General features: G+C 39.4%; 1 protein-coding gene and 1 pseudogene across 1 annotated transcript in view; both read right to left on the reverse strand.

Annotated features, from left to right (window-relative positions):
- The window catches only part of ESR2 (estrogen receptor 2), a 69,950-nt gene that overhangs the window by 29,966 nt on the left and 15,589 nt on the right, over positions 1–24,395 (reverse strand). The window contains exons 3-4 of the mRNA XM_040477365.1: positions 23,274–23,446; positions 9,774–9,890 (exon numbers count right to left, since the gene is read on the reverse strand). Of these exons, the coding sequence (XP_040333299.1) occupies positions 9,774–9,890; positions 23,274–23,446 (290 nt within the window). The remainder of the gene's footprint in view (positions 1–9,773; positions 9,891–23,273; positions 23,447–24,395) is intronic.
- On the reverse strand, positions 10,067–10,254 carry LOC121032546 (uncharacterized; annotated as a pseudogene).

Genomic DNA, 24,395 nt, shown 5'->3' on the forward strand with positions numbered 1-24,395 from the left:
GACCCAGAATACAAAGCAGGCTCCAGGCTCTGAGCTGTCAATACAGAGCCTGACGCAGGGCTCGATCCCACAAACTGCGAGATCATGACCTGAGTCATAGTTGGACACTTAACCAACTGAACCATTCAGATGCCCCCTCCAAAACTATTTTAAAATGTATAATCCAAATGATACTTTAAGGGGCTTCCTATCTCCTCATAACACCATTGGACATTACAAATAATTTCTAATCTTTGCTAATCTGACAAATGACTAACCAATCTCATTTCACTTTGTATTTTTGTAAATTTTTTTTTCAACGTTTATTTATTTTTGGGATAGAGAGAGACAGAGCATGAACGGGGGAGGGGCAGAGAGAGAGGGAGACACAGAATGGGAAACAGGCTCCAGGCTCTGAGCCATCAGCCCAGAGCCTGACGCGGGGCTCGAACTCACGGACCGCGAGATCGTGACCTGGCTGAAGTCGGACGCTTAACCGACTGCGCCACCCAGGCGCCCCTCACTTTGTATTTTTTTAAATTGCTAGCAAGGTTGACTAATACATTTGCCATATTTTATATTTCTTTTACTTGTATATTGCCTATTTATTTCTTTTGTTCTTCCCCCCCACCCCCAGTAACCTATGAAGTTTATTTAGTAACTATAGACAACTTTTCTTATATACCATATTTGCCTTGTTATATAGCTTTTCACTTTACTCATGGTATCTCTCGTCATAAGAAGCTTTAGTACACAGCCAAATCGGTCTTTTGTTTCACATCAAGATTATACCAATATTTTCTTATATCTTCTTTAAGCACTTTTGTGGTTCAAATCTATTTGGAAGTTTATGTATGTTTGTATCATGTCATATTATGTTCTTCAAACAGATGTATAATTTTCCCAGTAGCATTTATTAGATAAATTTTTCCCACAGATTTTTATAAAATGCCTTGTCATTTAAGAAATATGTATAAAGGTCTCTTTTTCTGGATTGTCTCCTCTATTTCATATATGTTTCACATATGTATATATATGTTTTTACTCCTCTGCTGGTCTCAATATATTTTAGTTACTGTAGGTTTATGGGTCAGAAACACAATGGGATAATGTGTTTAAGATGGTGGGGGAAGGGAGAAACCTTCAATCTAGAATTATATTCTCAGATAAACTATCATTCAAGAGTGAGGATAAATTAAAGCCATTTCAGGGGCGCCTGGGTGGCTCAGTTGGTTGAGCGGCCGACTTCGGCTCAGGTCATGATCTCGTGGTCTGTGAGTTCGATCCCCGCGTCAGGCTCTGTGCTGACAGCTCAGAGCCTGGAGCCTGTTTCAGATTCTGTGTCTCCCTCTCACTGACCCTCCCCCGTTCATGCTCTGTCTCTCTCTGTCTCAAAAATGAATAAACGTTAAAAAAATTTAAAAAAAAAATTAAAGCCATTTCAGTTAGTCAAAGGTTAAAAAGATATATCACTCATAGCCCCTTTGAAATAATTACTGTTTCTTTGGGATGGAGAAACATGAACCCAAGAAAAGCAATGAAATTCAAGGTGCAATGGTAAGAAACTAAATTGTTAAACATGAGAGGAAACCTAATAAACATAGAATGTATAAAATAATAACAATTAATTTTTGGAGGTATAGAAATAAGGTAGCACCAAATACTGGATAATAACAAATAAGATGAGAGAGGAATAATTTTGGCTAGACCTTTCTAAGATTGTTTATTTGGGAAGAGAAACATCAATTAGAGAGAGTGGCTTGAATTCTCATGAATGCATGCTAAAAATAGAACTGTCACTAAAAGAATTGAAACAGAATGTATGACTTCCAAACTAGAAGAGGAAAAATAAAACACTAAAATGGTGTCAATTCCAAAAAGGAAAGAAAGAAAATATATGATGAATTTTTTTAAAGCATAAAATGATAGAAATGAATTCAAATATCGTGATCACAATAAACATAAATAGACTAAATTCATCAATGGAGAGCAACTCTGAGATTATATTTTTTTTATCTAGACATAGACTGGTTGTAAGAGATATATCTAACACACAGAAAACTGAAAACAAAGGGATAAAAAAAGATAACAGGCAAAAATTAATGAAATAAATCAGTTACTCTATCAATATCAGACAATATAAACTGTAAGGCACAAATCATTATTAAAGCCTCATCAGTAGATTATAAAAGGAAGATAAATAATTCTAAACTTAGATAATTCTTATCTCATCAAAACGATAAGAAAACACAACCTATAAATGTAACGTGAAAAAGCGACTGCAAGAAAAAGAGAAATTGACAAATACATTATTATAATGGATATTTTATTTTATTTTTTAAGGTTTTTTAGGTAATCCTTACACCCAACGTGGGGCTCAAACCTACAACCCCAAGAGTCTCATGCTCCACCAACTGAGCCAGCCAGGCACCCCTATTTGGGTATTTTGATGTATCTTTCTCAGCAACTGACAGTGTAAACAATAAGGGGAAAGGCAGAATACAGAACATTTGGATTGTACAATTCACTTGAACAAAAATTATCACATACTAGTTCATGAATAAAATTTTAACTAAAATTGGTGTCATATAGATCATATTCTCTGATCACAAGAAATAACAAAAATACAATCCAGGCCCCTATAAAGTTTAGCACAAAAGAATTTCTAAAAACCCATTGGTTAGGAGCACTTGGGTGGCTCAGTGGGTTAAGCGTCCGACTTCAACTCAGGTCATAACCTCGCAGTTTGTAGGTTCAAGCCCCGCATCGGGCTCTGTGCTGACAGGTTGGAGCCTGGAGCCTGCTTTGGATTCTGTGTCTCCCTTTCTCTGCCTTTCCCCTGCTCATGCTCTGTCTCTCTTTCTCTCTCTCGGAAATAAATAAACATTAAAAAAATTTTTGAAATCCATTGGTTAAAGACAAAAATACAAAGCGAAAATTAAGAAAGACATATTATAAGTCAGGATGTCATGAGCATGGGTACAACTTACCCACACACACAAAAAAACTAAAATATCTGAAAAATGCCTAGTTTCTATATTCCTACCATTATGTTTGTTTACTAAATTCAGTTGTCCATATTTTAAAAAGAAATATTAGTTAAGAGGTATGAGTACATTTAAATTACTTGCTCCCAAGAAAAGTTATCTGAATTTCTTCTTATCCTTGGCTAATCAAACTAGAAGGAAGGCCTCTATCTATCTAGAGATAACCAAATCAAACTGTTTACTAAAAGAATTAAAAGCCTAAAATATAACTCATTGTGTTAGTAATCAGACATAAAGCAATAGGTATTATTTAAGATCAATTATACCCCCAGGGTAAAAAGGAACAACATGTTTGGTTTAAGAAAGCACCTGTCTGATCACACATCTCCTTTTTGTAGAGTATATGAGGAAACAGGTTAACATACAAAGTGAAAGGTTTTGAATCACACACTCAAATTTATTTGATCAACTTTCACTGACAAAGCCCTATATACTGAGCTCTGTACGGAGTCCTGGGGATTCCAGATCAATAAAATAAAGTCTTCAACCAGGAACTCAGTGTTTTCTACCAAGGAGATTTCTAGTGTCACGGCTTTTACACTGGAATCTAGGCAGTCACTCAGTGTGCCTCTGAGGAAGCGTGATAAAGAACTCTACCAAACAGGAGTGCTCCATATTAGAAAGTGGTAATATGGGTGCCTGTGTGGCTCAGTCAGCTAAGCGCCCGACTCTTGATTTCAGCTCAGGTCATGATCTCATGCTTCATGAGATCGAGCCCTGCATCAGGCTCTGTGCTGACAGTGGGAAGCTTGCTTGGGATTTTCTCTCTATTCCCTCTCTCTCTGCCCCTCCCCCACTTATGCATGCGTGCTCTTTCTCAAAATAAATAAACGTAAAAAAAATAGAAAGTGGTAAATAGCCCCAGTGAAAAGATGTTGATGACAATGGTGATGACAATGACAACAATGATAATAACGGTAAATGATCAAAATGACAGCTCACAGCTACTGGAAGCTTCTATGTGTCAGATGTTGTACAATGTATATAGATTATTTCATTCTGAAAACTGCCCTAGAGGGCAGGGGCTATTAGCATCTCCAAGATACAGGGGAGGAGCCAGGCACAAGAAGGCTCAAATAACTTGCCCAGGGTAGAAAACTAGAAAATAGTGAAAGCAGTTGTCTGAATCCAGAGCTGGCAGTTTTACTACTTTGTCCCACATCCCTATCCAATCCCTTCCATGTGTATATACAGCAGATGAATAGAGAGATGGCATCTAAAGACACAGATTTATTCTCCCAACACAGGAATCTCTAGAGATCAAATGCATGGCCTTTTGGATTGTTTTCCGGGCTATTTACATTTCAGCATATCCTTACAACAAAGCCTCATCCCTGAAGTAAGTCTGGGTGAGCATCTTCCCACCATTTAAACAACCATATTAAAACCTCAATAGAAAACCCGAGATTGGTGAAGAAAACGGTGATAACAGAAAAGACAAAATTTCTGAATAAAAGGGAAATGGTGCAGGTGGAGTCCCTACTCCTCCAAGACTGGAAGGAAGGAAGAATATGGGTGGAGGGTTTATTGAGAGGACAGACAAGAAGAGTGCCGGAAAAGGAGGGAAGCATAGTTAAGAAAGTTCACTCCTAATGGTCCTTCTCTGTGGTTAGTAAAGGGCGATATATCCAGATGTTTGCACATCAACCCATCTCATCATGCAATCTCCAAAGATGATAAAATGTTTTCTCTTAGAGAGCCCTGCCCAATTTCTTTTTGGCCAAATTTAATGACCTTTTCTCTGGTTTTCCTTTCCATGAAAGATTTTTCTTTCCAATTTTATTGCAATATAATTGACATACAACACTGTGTAAGTTTAAGGTATGCAGCATAATGGTTTGGCTTATGTATATTGTGAAATGACCACCCCAGTGAGTTTAGTCAGCATCCATCATTTCATATAGATGCAATAAAGAGGGAAAGTTAAAAGAAAAAAAAGGAAAAAAGGAAAAAGATTTCTTTTTTCTTTCGGAACTCTTAGGACTTACTCTCTTAGTAACTTTCATATCTATCATACAGCAGTGTTAATGACAGCATGCTGTACATTATGTCAGAAAACTTATCTTGTAAATGGAAGTTTGTACCCTTGGTCACTTTTCTCTAATTCCCTCTCCCCCAACACCCTGCCTCTGGTAACCACAAATCCGATCTCTTTTCCTATGAGTTTGGGTTTTGTTTTTGTTTTTGTTTTTGTTTTAGATTCCAATGTAAGTGAGATCAAACAGTATTTGTCTTTCTCTAACTTACTTCTCTTAGCATGTGCCCTCAAGGTTCATCCAAGTTGTCACAAATGGCAGGATTTCTTTGTGGGCTTTTTTTTAATGGCTGGATGCTATTCCATTTTTATACACACACACACACGCACACACACACACGCGCACGCACACACCAACTTCTTTATCCATTCATCTGGCAATGGACACTTAGGTTATTTCCATGCTTTGGCTATTATAAATAATGCTGCTATATGCTAACTTGGATATAAATTTTATAAATAAATAAACAAATAAGTAATGCTGCTGTGACATGGGGTTGCAGATATCTTTTGAGTTGGTATCATGAAAGATTTTTTTTAAGTTTATTTATTTTGTGAGAGAGAGAAAGCGCAAGTTGAGGAGGAACGGGGAGAGAGAGAGACAGAGAGAGAATTCCAAGCGGGCTTCATAGTGCAGAGCCTGACACGGGTCTCGAACTCACAAACTGAGATCATGACCTGAGCCCAAGTTGAACGCTTAACCAACTGAGCCACCCAAGCACCCCAGAAAAATGTTTTAAAGTACATCTCTGTACTCTGCCTTGCAAGACCGTATTGTATCAAAACTCCTCATAACTTACATGAGCTTTTCAAAGAGGGAGGGGAAAGGAAGGAAAACTAAAATTTAGTGCCAAACACTGTGCTAGGTCTTTATATTTTTTTTTCATATGTATTCCTCACAAAACTCAGTGAAGCAGATATCTTCTTTTCAGAGATAAGAAAACCAAGGGCCAGAAACATTAGGTTTGAGCATAGTCACAGATAGCAAGAAATAAGACAAAAAAGGAAATTCAACCTTCGGGAGTCCCGTCCTCTTGTTCTCCCACCGCATACACCGCCCCCTGCAGGCGGATTATCATGTGCTCCTGCCCTGGTCCCAAACCACCAGGGCTACACCTGTCCAACAGATCGCAGTAGAATAAAAGTGTTCTTATCCTGACTAAATTGTAAATAGCTTTTTAAAAAATACACACTCACCTTAAAATGTTAACTTAAAATATGAAACACTTAATTTGTAATCTTTTGTCAGAGGACCAAATCTTTCTCCTTAAGCACATCTGCCAATTAAATCACAAGTAACTTTCCTACATAAACCATACCCACGATGCACAGCCTCTGAATTTTCAATTTCCACTTCTTTACAACGGAGCAAGAACTTAGGCACTCATAAAGCAATCCAAATTCAGAATTTTTCTAGGTTTATGATCCCCCCCGCCACAATCTCATTCATACCTAACTCAATAGCTACTAGTCTTTTACAGTTGTTGTTGTTGTTGTTGTTGTTGTTGTTGTTGTTTTACTGTAAGTGCTACACCCAATGTGGGGCTTGAACTTATGACCCTGAGATCAAGAGTCACATGCTCTACCATCTGAGCCAGCCTGGTGTCCCTCTGTCCCTTCTTTACAGTTGTACTCATGGCTTTCACAGAAATGATATCTTTTCCTACTCATATTTCATGTTTGTATAAATTCTAATTAAATTACATAATTTGACAGTTACAATGAGTAGAAATAGGTTTTGGAAAAAGTCTACTGGTTACTGATAAGTCTATAACTAAAGTGGTGGGAACAGAAATGTTTGAATGTTTTAAAGAGTAACCAATACACAAGGGGAGGTCATGGGCATTGGCAGGGTGTTTCACAAAGAAAACAGGAAACATCAGTGATTATAAAGCCAGAGAAGTGTGATCAAATAAGAGGACTTCTGCTATACTATAATATAGCCAGATGAGGTGCCTTATCTGTTACATACATAAAGAAAAAGAAAAAGCAATCCCTATCAAAATAATATCAGCATTCCTCACAGAGCTAAAACAAACAATCCTTCAATTTGTATGGAACCAGAAGAGACCCCGAATAGCCAAAGCAATCTTGAAAAATAAAACTGAAGCTGGAGGCACCACACTCCCAGACTTCAGGATGTATTACAAAGCTGTAATCATCAAGACAGTGTGGTACTGACACAAAAACAGACACTCAGATCAATGGAACAGAACAGAGAAGCCAGAAATGGATCCACAAACGTATGACCAACTAATCTTTGACAAAGCAGGAAAGAATATCCAATGGAATAAAGACAGTCTCTTCAGCAAATCGTGCTGGGAAAACTGGACAGCGACGTGCAGAAGAATGAACCTGGACCACTCTCTTATACCATACCCAAAAACAAACTCAAAATGGATGAAAGACCTCAATGTAAGACAGGAAGCCATCAAAATTCTAGGGGAGAAAGCAGGCAAAAACCTCTTTGACCTCAGCTGCAGCAACTTCTTACTCAACATATCTCCAGAGGCAAGGGAAACAAAAGCAAAAATGAACTATTGGGACCTCATCAAAATAAAAAGCTTCTGCACAGCAAAGGAAACAATCAGCAAAACTAAAAGGCAACAATGGAATGGAAGAAGATATTTGCAAAGGACATATCAGATAAAGGGTTAATATCCAAAATCTATAAAGAACTTATCAAACTCAACACCCAAAAAACAAATAATCCAGTGAAGAAATGGGCAAAAGACATGAATAGACACTTCTCCAAAGAAGACATCCAGATGGCGAACAGACACATAAAATGCTCAACACCACTCATCATCAGGGAAATAGAAATCAAAACCACAATGAGATACCACCTCATACCTGTCAGAATAGCTAACATTAACAACTCAAGCAACAACAGATGTTGGCAAGGATGCAGAGAAAGAAGATCTCTTTTGCACTGCTGGTGGGAATGCAAACTGGTACAGCCACTCTGGAAAACAGTATGGAGGTTCCTCAAAAAATTAAAAATAGCACTACCCTATGACCCAGCAATTGCACTACTAGGCATTTATCCAAGGGATACAGGTGTGCTGTTTCGAAGGGACACATGCACCCCCATGTTTGTAGCAGTACTGTTGGCAATAGCCAAAGTATGGAAAGAGCCCAAATGTCCATCAACAGATGAACAGATAAAGAAGATGTGGTATATATACATATGTGTGTGTGTGTGTGTGTGTGTGTGTGTGTGTACACACATGTAATGGAGTATTACTTGGCAATCAAAAAGAATGAAATCTTGCCATTTGCAACTATGTGGATAGAACTGAAGGGTATTATGCTGTGAAATTAGTCAGAGAAGGACAAATATCATATGACTTCACTCATATGAGGAATTTAAGATACTAAGCAGATGAACATAAGGGAAGGGAAGCAAGAAGAATATAAAAACAGGGAGGGGGACAAAACATAAAAGACTCTTAAACACAGAGAACAGAGGGTTACCGGAGGGGTTGTGGTAGGGGGGAATGGGCTAAGTGGGTAAGGGGCATTAAGGAATCTACTCCTGAAATCATTATTGCACACTATATGCTAACTAACTTGGAAGTGAATTAAACAATAAATTTATACACACACACACACACACACACATATACATTTATACATGTATATATAAATGTGTATATATATATATTTATACACATATATAAATGTGTATATATACATATGTGTATATATACATATACACATTTATATATATATAAAAGTCTATGTAAAAGATGAGAAATTATAAATATTGAAATTAAAGGTTCTATATCATAGCAAATACAAAAAAAGAGAGAATATTCAAAAGGCAGAGCTCCTAAGAGACTGTCAGGGTGAAAGGAGACTTTTGTTTTAAATTTTTTAAATAGAGAAATTACAACTAACCACAGGCAAAATACTGACTAGAGAATAACAGGAAAACTCGGGCAGAGCTGCTGTGAGTACATATACATGCAAGTGTGTACAGACAGGGAATCAAAAGTTAGCCAGGTGGAGAGAGCAGGAGGTACGCATTACTGTCAGATGTTATACTAATGTGCCCATTTTTCTTTCTTCTTCGTGTACGTATACATGTATGTGTGCATACACACACATACGTATGTTTATACGCATATATGCATACATAGATATCATACAACAGAATCTACGTTCTGTGTGCTTTCCATGGTTCTATCATGTTTCTGACACCTATATGTACCTTTTCTAGAAAGCTAATACAGGGCTAGGCATGAATCTTTCCCATAGCTCTCCAAGTAACCCACAAGATATTCTACTTTTCTGTCACAGCTTTGACTGTGGACATTTATCTGAACTTCACCCTTAGACTTTGCAAGGCCTCAGACAGATGGTCATCCAGCCCATTTGAGCACTTTGGTTTCTAGAGCTCCCTAAACCCAGCAGCAGTCTACTGTGTTGTCAGACCTCCTGAGCTGTAGAAAGTTCTTCCCTATATTGGGCCAAAATGTGCCTCCTGTGACTCGTTCCTGTTCACCTCAGCTCTGTCCTCTGCAGCTACAGGGAATACATCAATGCCCCCTCCAATGTGGCAGCGTACAAATACTTCATGATAATTACCAAGTCCTAACTCTCCTCCCATCCAGGCTACACGTCCCCAGTTCCCCCACCTGTCCTGTTTGAAAGAGCCATCGGCACGCCCCCCATACGATGAAATGAAACAGGAAGCGAACACTCACCACACTTCACCATCCCGACCTCATAGCACTTCCGAAGTCGGCAGGCCTGGCAGCTTTTGCGCCTGTTCTTATCTATCGTGCACTGATTTGTCGCTGGGCAAATATAATCGTTATGTCCTACAACGGAGGAAAAAAACAAAACAAAACAAAACAAAAAAAGCAGGCTATTGTTACAATATTTTGATTACATGTCTTCCTGGTCAACAACACTGATAATGCTACCCGGCTGAGAGGTAGGGGGCATCTTCTTAACGATAGGTATAGGTACAAAGGCCAAAGTTCAGCGTCATGAGCACCTTATTAGTGAGTATAGAAAATCCAGGAATATCTCCATATCCTACTCTTTGACCAACAGGCTATTCTCTGCATGTTCTTAGAATTCTCAAGAGATACATTAGAAATATTCTCCTTTGGTTTCAATTAGCAATAATCGTGCCTCGGATAAACCTCATTGGCTACAATTCTGCCACTGCGCAAAGCTGAAATATTCTCCTTTGGACAGGGAAAGTAAGACAGTCGTCTGAAATTGGTTCTGCAAATCACAGAACACCTCAAGGATAGTACTTGTATATCAGGTCACCAAATTCAATTGCTTACATTCTTTCATACATATATATCCCTCTTTGGGATTTAACATGATTTTTTTTTTTTTTTTTTTTACTTTTTAAAATGTTTATTTATTTTTGAGACAGCGTGTGAGAGGGGGAGGGGCAGAGAGAGAGGGGGAGACACAGAATCCAAAGCAGGCTCCAGGTTCTGAGTTGTTCGCACAGAGCCGGACCCAGAGCTCAAACCCACAAGCTGTGAGATCATGACCTGAGCCAAAGTCAGCCGCTCAACCCACTGAGCCACCCAGGCGCCCCTTATGGGAATTCATAGTCAAATAAGAGAGCGAAACTAATCACTAAGGGGATAATGAAATTAGCAAACTGAAGAACCAAAAGAACTGCCACTTGAGGCTGGCTGTGGTTATTGTTCTCAGTTGCCACTGCCTCCCGCAGCCCTGTGACCCTGCAGTGCACTAGAGCAGCCAAAGTGTGGTCGCCTACCAACTGACGTTGAGTGTGGCCATGAAACTTGCTTTAGCCAATAGTATGTAAGTAGATGGGATATTCCAACAGTCTGGCTTGGCCGCTGGAGCCAAGAAGAGGCCCTTTGAAAAAAAGGAAATGCCTCGGGTAGTTGCTGGTCCAAGGAGAATAAGGAAATGTGCAGACTGAACTCCACCCACAGTTCAGAGCTGAGCCTTGTGAAACAGATGCACCCTACCCGACCCCTAGAGCAAAAAGACATTGTTCCACGATTGCACCAAAATCGAATTTTATAATTCTCTCCCATTTTAGGTAGATTCCAGTAACACTTGTTCAACCAAACACAAATTGAAATTCAGTTGCCTGTGGCTTTACCACCATTTCCTGAGCCAGCCTGGGGTAGCAGCAACGGCAGAGACTACAGCTCTCGAAGAGATGCAAACGCCCTCTCAAGCGACCTTCATCCCGGCCACACACAGGAAGCCTGGCTCACCAACATTCTGACAACGTACTGATTCCCGGATACTTTATCAACATTTCATTGAATTCCATAACTTCCCTATAAAGAGCTATCATCCCCATTCTATAAAAGAAAACATGTAACTTCAGTCGAATCATCTTAAGGTTATGGTTTTAGTATTCTGTGATGCGTAATAAATTTCTACAAACTTACACACTTAAAACCAAACCCAGGGGCGCCTGGGTGGCGCAGTCGGTTAAGCGTCCGACTTCAGCCAGGTCACAATCTCGCGGTCTGTGAGTTCGAGCCCCGCGTCAGGCTCTGGGCTGATGGCTCAGAGCCTGGAGCCTGTTTCCAATTCTGTGTCTCCCTCTCTCTCTGCCCCTCCCCCGTTCATGCTCTGTCTCTCTCTGTCCCAAAAATAAATAAAGGTTGAAAAAAAAAAACAAAAAAAACCAAACCCACTTATCTCGTTTCCACGAGTCAAGAATCCAGGCACAGCTTACTCTAGTCAGGGTTTCAAAAGGCTGCAATCAAGGTGTTGGCTGGGCTGTGGTTTCATATGAAGCTCAGCACCCCCTTCCAAGCTCATATAAGGTGTTTGCAGAATCAGCCATTTGCAGCTGTGGGGCTGAAGTTCTCATTTTTTTGCTGGCTGTCAGCAGGATGCTGTTGCCAACTCATAGAGGAACCAGTTCCCTGTCCAAAAGCAGTTCACAGCACGATGTCTGCTTTCTTCCAGGCCAGGGGGGGCACATCTCTGACTTCCCATGTGCCTCTCCACTCCAGTATGATGGAGTCTTACATAATTATAGCATAATCACGAGACTCCCCCATCACCACTTGCCATATCAGGTAACCTAACCAAGGAAGCAACTCTCATATTTACAGGTTCCACACACACGCAAGAGTAGGAGGCAATATGAGGTATGGTATAAATCTTTTTTAAAGGAACAGATAATTACTTGTTATTGCTTTTATGATCACTTAAAACATTCAAAAATAAATTATATGCTAAAAGTCAAGATACATTCCCAATTAGAAATTTTCAATTGTCCGCTAAAACATAATCTTTTATGGCTAGAAGGTAAATGTAACCCCACAGTACTTTCCATAGAGGTATCAATCTTTTAAGGACCTTCTAAAAACTCAAAGAATAATACATGATGTCATCCTTTTTGGTTTTATAGAGGTTTACAACAATAAGCATTTAAGGGACAATGAAAGGTTCACTTTTTTTACCTCATTTTAAAAGACCATTTTACTTAAAAACAATGAGAAAGCATAGTAATATGAACACACTAAATAAAAATAGCCTTGGGGCGCCTGGGTGGCTCAGTCGGTTAAACGTCCGACTTCGGCTCAGGTCACGATCTTGCGGTCCGTGAGTTCGAGCCCCGCGTCGGGCTCTGGGCTGATGGCTCAGAGCCTGGTGCCTGCTTCCGATTCTGTGTCTCCCTCTCTCTCTGCCCCTCCCCCGTTCATGCTCTGTCTCTCTCTGTCTCAAAAATAAATAAAACGTTCAAAAAAAAAAATAGCCTAGAAAATGTCTTCTACAAGAAGGCCAGGGTAATTGAATTCACTTCTGGCAAAAAAGGGGAAAAAAAGTCCTTAAACTATACGAACTACCTCACGTATTAAAATGGTTTTCTCAGGGCGCCTGGATGGCTCAGTTGGTTGAGCGTCCAACTCTTGATTTCAGCTCAGGTCATGATCTCACGGTTGTGACATTGAGCCCTGATTCAGACTCCATGCTGAGTGTGGAGCCTGCTTAAGATTCTCTCTCTCCCTTTCCCTCTAACCGTCTCCCCCACTCACGTTCTCTCTCCCTCTCCAACAAAATTAAATAAAATGGTTTTCTTGTTTCATGCAACAACCTGAGAGGCATGCTATTCCATACTAACAGAACTGACAGAAAAGTTCAAAGCAAAATAGGTAGCTAATTCTTAAAGATATAAAGCTTTATAGGAAAATGTGCTTTTTATAATCTGTATACAGATAAAAGGTTATCTGTATACTCTACAAAATTATTGAGTCTGAATACCTGTCATCATTCATATCCATAGCACAGAGGGGAGAGACAGCACTGGACTGAGATCAGAAGATCTGAGTTTAAGCTCAGTTCAGCTTCCCGATTTTGTCACTTCAACGATAGAGCAATGTTTATCATCCGCACCCTCCCTGGCATGCTTATCCCTCAACAGCAGGAATCAACCTTGTGTTTTGTTCCCTCAGGACATCCTTTGTGGCTTCAAGGCCAAATGAATCCCAAGTAATGGAATATGTGCCTCCAAGATAAGGAATCTGCTGTATAACCTACCAGCTGTCAGAGCTTCCCATTGAAAGCTCAGACTCCAAAGTTGTAAGAAACAAAGAATTAAAGATCTTTGAGCAGCACTCAAAAAGATTTTAACTTTCAAAAGACAATGATAAAAGGTTCATATGAATACCAAAATGAAAGTGAATAGAATAGTATTACTATTATATATGGACATAAAAGAAATAGCCCAAAAGAATGAAATTTACAGAAATACCTCTGAGAAATGTATTATATATATGTGTGTGTAACAAAACTGTATACGAGATATAAAAGACCTAAATAAATGGAGACATATTCTTGATGTGAAGACTATTAAAAAGATTTACTCCATAATAATTCTTAGGTTTAACAAAGTCTCCACTTTTCTTAACATTATGGATGGGAGGACACTTAATAAAATTATTTTAATATTCCTATGTATGAAGAAACCAAGGAAAATAGCCAGAATACTTTTAAAACAGGAGATATTTATACTGGCTTGTATTAAAATGCATTATACGACTTCAGCCAGGTCACGATCTCACGGTCCGTGGGTTCGAGCCCCGCGTCAGGCTCTGGGCTGATGGCTCAGAGCCTGGAGCCTGTTTCTGATTCTGTGTCTCCCTCTCTCTCTGCCCCTCGCCCGTTCATGCTCTGTCTCTCTCAGTCCCAAAAATAAATAAACGTTGAAAAAAAAATTTTTAAATGCATTATAAAATTATACTAAAAAAAAAAGAAAACTATAATAGTTAAAATAATGTGGTGGTACTTCTATAAGAATGAAGCACTAGACAATAGAACAGAATAAAACATTAGTATATAAAAGACCTTAATAGGTCATATATAGAGAGAAAAAAAATCAGTGAACACATGAAAAGATGCTCAAAATCATTACTAATCAGGGAAACACAAATTAAAACCACAATGAGACACAACTGTATACCCAATAGCTGACAATATCAAGTTTTTACAGGGATGTAGACCAACTGGAAGTCTCATAGTCTGTTGTTGAGAATACAAAATGTTTCAACCACTTTGGAAAGCAGTTTGTTAGGTTCTTATAAAATTAAACATACACTCATCATACAAGCAGCAATTCTACTCCTAGGTATTTACCCAAGAGAAACAAAAACTTAGGTCTAGAGAAAGGAAGATGCATGAATATTCACTGAAGTTTCATTCAAAATAGCCTAATACTGGAAACAACCCAGATGAATACATAACCTGTGGTACACCTAAATACTGGAAAAATCCCCAGTAACAAAGAGGAATGAACTACTGTACATGAAACACAGATAAATCCTAAAAGCATCATGATAAATGAAAGAAATGATACACAGATGATTATATACTTTACGATTCAATTATAGGGCATTCTAGCAAAAGGCAAAACTATAGGGACAGAAAATAGATCGATGGTTACAGGGCCTTGGGAGGTTGGGGGACAATTGGCCGCAATGGGCCTAAAGGAACTTTTTGGGCTGATGGAAACATTCCATATCTTAATTATGGTGGTGGTTAAATGACCACATGCATTTTCAAAATTCATAAAACTATCCAAATAAAATAGGGGAATTTTATTATATGTAAATTGTATCTCAAATTCAACTAAAAAATAACCTCCCATATTTAAAAAAATCAATGAAAATAAAGTTATTTAATAAAACAATGTGAAGAAAATTGACTAAGATAAATACATTTAATTTTTTTCCTTTTTTTAGCTTTATTTTATTGAAGTATAATTAACATACAATGCTATATTAGTTTCAGGTGTATAACTTTTTTTTTTTCCCAACCAGAAGATTGGTTTATTTGGGAATAAAAGAGAATTAGAATCCAGAACAAACAAGCTGTGGTAAGACCACAGGCATGGGTGGGAAACAAAAGCTCAAGTGTATAACATTTTGATTCAACAATTCTATACATTACTCAGTGCCCGCCATGTAAGTGTGGTCACCATCTGTCACCTTACAACATTATTACAGTATTATTAATTATATTCCCTATGCTATATTTTTCATCTGTGACTACTTTATTTTAAAATGATCTTTTTTTTTAAGTTTCTTTATTTTGAGAGAGAGAAAGAGAGAGTATGAGCAGGGGAGGGGCAGAGAGAGAGGAGAGAGAGAGGATCCCAAGCAGGCTCCACACTGCCAGCACAGAGCCTGACATGGGGCTCAAACTCATGAACCATGAGATCAAGAGTCGGATGCTTAACTGAGTCACCCAGGCGCCCCATCTGTGACTATTTTATAACTGCAAGTTTGTACCTCTTAATTCCCTTTAATTCACCCATCCCCCACTACACCCTCTTCTGGTAACCATCAGTTTGTTCTCTGTATTTGAAAGTCTGGTTTTTTGTTTCTTTGCTCATTTGTTTTATTTTTAGATTCTACATGTAAGTGAAATCACATGGTATTTGCCTTTCTATGTCTGACTTATTTCATTTAGCATTATACCTTCTAGATCCATCCATGTTGTCACAAATAGCAAGATCTCATCCTTTTTAATGGCTGAGTAATATTTCTCTCTCCCTCTCTCTCTCTCTTTCTCTCTCACTGTGTGTGTGTGTGTGTGTGTGTGTGTGTGTGTGTGTGTAACTTCTTCATCCATTCATCTATTGATGGACATCTAGATTGCTACCATATCTTGGCTATTGTACGTAATGCTGCAATAAACACAGGGTGCATTATCCCTTTTTGAATTAGTTTTAGTTTTCTTTGGTTAAATATCCAATAGTGGAATTATTAGATCTTTTGGTAATTCTATTTTTAATGTATTGAGGAACCTCCATATTGTTTTCCACAATGGCTGCACCAGTTTATATTCTCACCAACAGTCCATGATGGTTCCCTTTTCTCTACACTTGTTATTTCGTGTGTGTGTGTGTGTGTGTGTGTGTGTGTGTGTGTGTGTGTGTGTGTGTTTTAATTTTAGCCATTCTGACTGACTTATTTCAGCCATATCTGATTGTGATTTTGACTTGTATTTCCCTGATGATTAGTGCTGCTGAATATCTTTTCATGTGTGTATTGACCATTTGTATGTCTTCTTTGGAAAAATTTCTATTTAAGTTCTCTGCCCATTTTTCAATTGGATTACTATTATTTTTGTGTTGAGTTGTAGAAGTTCTATATATGTTTTGGATATTAACCACTTATTGGATATATCATTGCAAATACCTTCTCCCATTCAGCAGACTGACTTTTTCTTTTGTTGATGGTTTCCTTTACTGTGCACAGGCTTATTATTTGGGTCTAGCCCCAATAGTTTATTTTTGCTTTTGTTTCCCTTGCCTCAGGAGACATATCTAGAAAAACGTTGCTAAGGCTGATGTCAGATTACTACCTATGTTTTCTTCGAGGAGTTTTATGGTTTTCTGTCTCACACACATTAGGTCTTTAATCCATTTTGAGTTTATTTTTGTATGTGGTGTAAGCAAGTGATCCAGTTTCATTCTGTTGCATGCAGCTGTCCAGCTGTCCCAGCACCATTTATTGAGGAGAATATTCTCTCCCTGTTGTACATTGTTGTCTCTTTTGTCAAGGATTCATTGATCTTATAATCATGGGTTTATTTCTGGGTTCTCTATTCTGTTCCATTAATCTGTGTGTCTGTTTTTGTGCCATTACCACACTGTTTTGATTACTATAGGTAAGTAGTATGTATTTTGAAATCGGGCATTGTGATACCTCCAGCTTTGGTCTCCTTTCTCAAGATTGCTTTTGTTATTCAGGATCTTTCATACAAATTTCAGTGTTATTTGTTCTAGTTCTGTGAAAAATGCTGTTGGTATTTTGATAGGGAATCGCTTGATTACTTTGGTTAGTATGGACACTTTAACAATATTTGTTCTTCCAGTCCATTGGCATGGAATCTCTTTCCATTTGTTCATGTCATCTTCAATTTCTTTCATCAGTGTTTTATAGTTTTCAGAGTATAGGTCTTTCACCTTCTTGGTTAAGTTTATTCCTAGGTATTTTACTATTTTGGGTGCAGTTGTAAATGGAATGGTTTTCTTAATTTCTCTTTCTGCTATTTAGTAGTGTATAGAAAAACAACACATTTCTGTATATTAATTTTGTATCCCCAACTTTACTGAATTTATTTTATTTATCCGTCCTAATGGTTTTTGGTGGAGACTTTTGGGTTTTCTATGTATAATATCATGTCATCTGCAAGTAGTGAAAGTTTTATTTTTTCCTTACCAATTTGGATGCTTTTTATTATTTTCTTGTGTGATTGCTTTAGCAAGGACTTCCAGTACTACATTGAATAAAAATGGGGAGAGTGGACATCCTTGTCTTGTTCCTGATCTTAGAAGAAAAGCTCTCAGTTTTTCACCACCAAGCATGATGTTAACTGTGGGTTTTTCAAATATGGTCTTTATTACGATGAGATATGCTCTAAACCTCCTTTGTTAAGAGTGTTTATCATGAATAATGATAATATGATAAATACATTTCATTCTTATTCCATATACAAAAAGAATTGAGTGTCCATTCTTGGTTGCTGCAACACATTTTATATTAGGGGGATGTGAAAAATATGGAGTCCAAAAAAAATGATCATTTATACATTAAGCAATTGTAAGGGCACAGAGCACTACCTCTTTCCCTTCTGCACACTTAGAATGTGACATTTCTTTCACCTTTCCCAATAGTTCCTTGACCCATGTGGTAGGAAGGAATGATATATGGAAAGCAGAGGAAACTCCCTTATCATTGTAATCAGCCATAGTCTAAGGGTTCAAAGATATTTCAGGTAGAGATTTTTTTCCCCAACAGCAAATAAAAAGGATCTTTTTCAAAGGATATAGTTAGTTGTATCAGGTCAAGATTTCCTTAAGGAATAACATTCTGGAATCTCAACAAGATAGAGAATTGTCATCATATCAAGAATTCAGTTCTGAATTTTAGATATCTGAATTGTTTTTACTATATAATAGGGAAGTGGACCTGGCCTTATAATCTACTACTGCAATTATCATAAATAAAAATATCTAAGCACTAAATATATTAAATACAGAATGAAAAGCTTGGTGTATAAAAGCAATTATAAATAAGCAAACAATACAATTTATGTTTTGATAATTCGATGACATATGCTTTCTTTATCTGTGATGCTTTCTTCTTTTAATGAAAAAATTAAGTTTGGAAATGGCAGAGGGCCCTCATCCACCCAGCTATGAAGATTTTTTTTTTAATTTTTTTTAACGTTTATTTATTTTTGAGACAGAGAGAGACAGAGCATGAACGGGGGAGGGTCAGAGAGAGGGAGACACAGAATCTGAAACAGGCTCCAGGCTCTGAGCTGTCAGCACAGAGCCCGACGCGGGGCTCGAACTCACGGACCACGAGATCATGACCTGAGCCGAAGTCGGCCGCTTAACAGACTGAGCCACCCAGATGCCCCACCCAACTATGAAGATTTTAAAGGAAGTAGATTTAAATGAGATTAGGATTAGAAGAAAAATACAAAGAAAAGGTAAAGGATGATATCTCAATGTAGAAGAGATAGGAAACAACTAGAATATCCTAAATTTGCATGATGTTTATACATGACCAAATATTTTCACATAACTAACTCCATTTCATTTTTAGAATAACTTTGTAAGTATCTCCATTTCACAGAGGAGGAAACAGACTAGAAGGTAAAGTCATAGAGCTACTAAATGGAGAGGTCAGGACAAATAGGTGGCCATCTATACAGCAGGATGAATTTCAGGGGATCTACAGGAAGGCAACTCTTTACTACTAAATTCTACCCTTCACCCTCTCTAGATTTGATCAGGAGCCATCCTACCATCATGACTTTTACACATGCCAAATGTTAAACATAAGTCAAAGGAAGAAACAATCTTTGCAATTCCTAATAAGCACATTTTTTCCAAGCTTTTTCTTCACAAGGGTTATAACTAGGGATTTCTGGGGTAGATGGTGGAATAGGAGGATCCTAAGCTCACCTTGTCCCAAGGATACAACTAGATAACACCCACATCAGTGTTAATAATACAGAAAATGACCCAAAGACTGTCAGAACAGACTCTCCACAGATAAATGTAGAGAAAAGGCCACAATGAAGAGGGTAGGAAGGGTGGAACAGTAGTCAGGAGCTAAACAGACCTGTGGGATTGTCCACAGCAGGGGAAGGACCCACTGGCTGGGAATGGGGAGAAGAACAGACTATCATACCAGGCACCCCAAGTACGGGGAATGCACACAGGTAAGACAAATCCCCATTAACATCTGGCTTTGAAAACCAGAGGGGGGTAATTTCATGAGTTCTTACAATCAGGGGGCCTTAACAGGTGGAACTTTAAAAATCAGCACACTTGACTCTGAGAGAGCTGGGAAGGCAACAGGAAATGGAGACCCTACCCTTAAAGAGACAGCACAACAAACAGCTCCATGGAAGTACAGCATAGAAGCAGCTATTTGAAAAATGCCTGGGGTATATGAAAGGGAGACTGTTTACTATTCTCAGAGTGTGTGCTAGAGTGGTAGGAATCATTGGGAGATTGCTCCAGGAACAAAGGAGCTGGTGGGTGCCATTCCCCTCCCCCACACCCCAGCCTAGACACACAGACACCTGCAAAAACCAGCACAGTCCCAATACCCTCTATATAACTTGCTAACAGCAGGCCTGCCACGGCCCATGTTCTCCTGCAGACTTGCCCTCTCTAATATGCCCTTGGCCAGAGCCCATCCAAAGAGGTGTCACAAGCCTGACAGTGTACGAGTAGCCCTGAGAGGGGCCAGCACCATTCCAAAGTGACTCCTGACCTGGGGAGAGGGAAAGATCACCACACCAGTCCAATTGTGGCCCCAGCAGTGGGTTGGAGGCAGACATCTGGTCTTAACTCCTGGCCCCACCCACCAACAAAAGCTTCTCAAAGGACAACTCATGAAAAGTGCCCTGTAGTTCAGTGCTACCACATCTCTGGCAAATGCCTGGTCTGACTCAATTCAAGCCAAGGTGGCCCCAGATTGGCTCACTAACAACAAAGGGACCCAACTCAGCCCACAATAGGCAAAGAGAGCCATTGCAGACAACAGGACTGCCAAAGCACCTTGGCCACTATATAGTGGGTGCACACAACACACAGAGGTGACATCCTTGAAGACCCAGGTGTGGTGAACAGAAGACATTGCACCACAGGGCACTACAGGACCTCTTCTTCATAAAGCCACTACTTTCAAGAGCAGGAGACGTAGACTTTCCTGACACATAGAAATATACACAGAGAGTTAGACAAAATGAGGAGACAGAGGAATAAGGTCTCAAATGAAAGAAGAGGACAAAATCATAGCAAGAGACCTAAATAAAACAGAGATAAGTAACATGCCTGATAGAGAATTTAAAGTAATGGTCATAAAGATACTCACTGGGGGCGCCTGGGTGGCTCAGTCGGTTGAGCGCCCGACTTCAGCTCAGGTCACAATCTCACGGTCTGTGAGTTCAAGCCCCGCGTCAGGCTCTGGGCTGATGGCTCAGAGCCTGGAGCCTGCTTCCGATTCTGTGTCTCCCTCTCTCTCTGCCCCTCCCCCATTCATGCTCTGTCTCTCTCTGTCTCAAAAATAAACATTAAAAAAAAAAACAAAAAAAGATACTCACTGGACTGGAGAAAAGAGTAGAGGACCTCAGTAAAACTCTTATCAAAGAAATAGAAAACATAAAAAAGAACCAATCAGAGATGAAAAATTCAATAGCTAAAATTAAAAATACACTAGAGGCTGGGACACCTGGGTGACTCAGTCTGTTAGGCATCCAACTTCAGCTCAGGTCATGATCTCGCAGTTCATAAGTTCAAGCCCCATGTGGGCTCTGTGCTGACAGCTCAGAGCCTGAAGCCTGCTTTGGATTCTGTCTCCCTCTCTCTCTCTCTCTGCCTCTCTCTCTTTCTCAAAAATAAATAAACATTAAAAACTTAAAACACACACACACACACACACACACACACATACTAGAGGGAATAAATAGCAGACTAGAGGAAGCAGAAGAATGGATCAGCAACCTGAAGGACAGAGTAATGGGGAGGAATCAAGCTGAATAGGAGAGAGAAAAAAATAAAGAATGGAACTAGATTTAGTGAACTGAACAACACCATCAAGCATAATAACATTTGAATTATAGGGATCCCAGAAGGAAGAGAGAGAAAAGGAGACAGAAATTTTGTTTGAAGAAATAATAGCTGAAAACTTCCTCCATCTGGAGAAGGAAATAGAAATCCAGATCTAGGAGGCCCACAGAGACCCCAACAAAATCAACCCAAGGAGGGCCACACCAAGACACATAATAATTAAAATGGCAAAAAGTAGTGATAAAGAGAGAATTTTAAAAGTAGCAAGAGAAAACAGTTACATAAAAGAGAAACCCCCATAAGTCTGTTAACTGATTTTCAGCAGAAACTCTGCATGATATACTCAAAGTGCTGAAAGAAAAAAAAAACAACAACAACAACAACAACCCTGCAACCAAGAAGACTCTATCCAGCAAGGCTGTCATTCAGAATAGAAAGGGAGAAAAAGTGAGGCACCTGGGTGGCCCAGTCGGTTAAGCAGTTGACTTTTGATCTTGGCTCAGGTCATGATCTCATGGTTTGTGAGTTCGAGTCCTGCATCAGGCTCTGCACTGACAGTACTGAGCCTGCCTGGGACTCTCTCTCTCTCTCTCTCCCTCTCTCTCTGCCCCTCCCCTACTCTCTCTCTCCCTCTCTCTCTGCCCCTCCCCTACTCTCTCTCTCGTCTCTCTCTCTCTCTCAAAAAAATAAAATAAAATAAAATAAAATAAAATAAAATAAATAAACTTAGAGATTCCCAGACACAAAAGTTAAAGGAATTCATGACTACTAAAGCAGCCCTATGAGAAATGTTGAAGGGGACTCTTTGAGTGGAAAAGAAAGACCATAAGCAGAGGTAAGAAAAGTGGGAAGCACAAAAGCAGTAAAATTAAATATATCTATAAAAACCAGTCAAGGAATTCACAAAATAAAAGGATATAAAGTATGACACAGTAGATTTAAAACACAGCAGGGGAGGGGAGTGGAGGAAGGAGTAAAGAATGGGTTCAAACTTAAGAGACCATCAACTTAAGGGGCACCTGGGTGGCTCAGTCGGTTAAGCTGAGTCCGACTTTCAGCTCAGGTCATGATCTCACAGTATGAGAGACCAAGCTCCGCATCGGGCTCTGTGCTGACAGCTCAGAGCCTGGAGCCTGCTTCCGATTCTGGGTCTCCCTCTCTCTCTGCCCCTCCCCCACTCATGCCCCGTCTCTCTGTCTCTCAAGAATAAATAAGACATTTTAAAAAACATTAAAAAAAAGAGAGACCATCAACTTAACATACACTACCATATGCATAAGATGTTACATACAAACCTAATGGTAACCACAGATCAAAAACCAGTAACAGATACATAAGAGTTGTAACTAGGCCTCTCTTCCCAAGAAAATGGTGATGGGTGATGGTGGGAAGAGATCCGTTCAAGTTCTGGGGCTCTGGGGTAGAGATCCAGAATTAAAGATAAGGGGTTCTATGCTTAAAACAACCTACTCCACCATTCGCCCCATCCCCCAACACACATGAGCCTCTCAACTGCAGTACTTTGTGCACCAAACAGGCCAACGGTGAAACTTCTGCCAGGTCATCTGCAGAGTTCTTTGAAAGCAAAAGCGGAAAACTACAGAAGCAGCTAACAATACTCTTGTACCTTGAATGCTTCTTTTAAAAAAGGCCTTACATCCTTCACACGACCAGACTCCATAGTGATATCCAGATGCGTAATCGCTGCAGACCGCACAGAAGTGGGCATCTCTCTTTGAACTTGGACTAGTAACAGGGCTGGCACAACTGCTCCCACTAACCTTCCTTTTCAGTGTCTCTCTGGGGGTAAAGAAAATATTCATTGTAACACAGCATTAAGGGGAAAAGATGGACTTTCTAGAAAAAAAATATAGCACGAACACTGTCTAATTTACCTCTGCCCTCCAGAGCTCACAATAAATAAATTCCAGGAAATCTGATCAAGCATGACCTTTGTTGCTGATATCATGAGATCCAGAAAGAGTCACACTGTTGGGAATGACTGATGTTTGAAGGTAGTTAGGTGAGTCTATGCCCATCCATGCAATGCTGAGGGTCACTAGTAACTATAGACGGCTGGTTGTAGCCATCAGATTGCACATCTCTGAGTGTAATAAGTGACCAGAACAAGTCTTACCCACAGGTCTGAACTACAAGCAGGGTGTGCAGTGGCCTTCCATAATTGCTAATTCATCAACACTGTAAGGATGGACCTAATCTCACCTAACCATTTTCAAGTATCAGTCATTCCTCAGTGGTGCTAACTAGCCCTTCAGAGTTCCCATTTAAATGGGCAACAAAAACTTTCATTCTGCAATTTAAGAGGAAGGTCTAGAGTGAAAACAACTGTAAGAGGAGTAGCCGATAGACTTTAAGTGACATCGAAGTGAACGCTATACTCTGGTTTAGAGAGAGAGAGAAGGGGTAGGGAAGAGTAGAGAAGGGTAGAGAAGGGCCGGGAAGGGCAGGGAAGGACAGGAAAAGGCGGGGAGAAGAAAAAGAGAGAAAGGAGAAGAGAGAGGGAGAAAGTGCACACACGCTGGTGCTCCGAGAAGTTTCTGAAGGAAGCAGGTGTGCAGTGCTGGGGAGAAGGGCAGTGGCTTCCACAGAGGAAGGGACAGCCCATGAAGGCAGTATTAGCGGACACTAAAAGCATACCTGGCTAGTTCCTAATCGTGCTAAGCCATGTTTCTTTTGGAAAGGAAATGTCAGAGATATAATTGATTTATAAACGAAGATAATTATACTA

The sequence above is a fragment of the Herpailurus yagouaroundi genome, unplaced genomic scaffold (assembly GCF_014898765.1).
Source record: "Herpailurus yagouaroundi ecotype Mexico unplaced genomic scaffold, PumYag 141, whole genome shotgun sequence".
NCBI classification, from domain to species: domain Eukaryota; kingdom Metazoa; phylum Chordata; class Mammalia; order Carnivora; family Felidae; genus Herpailurus; species Herpailurus yagouaroundi.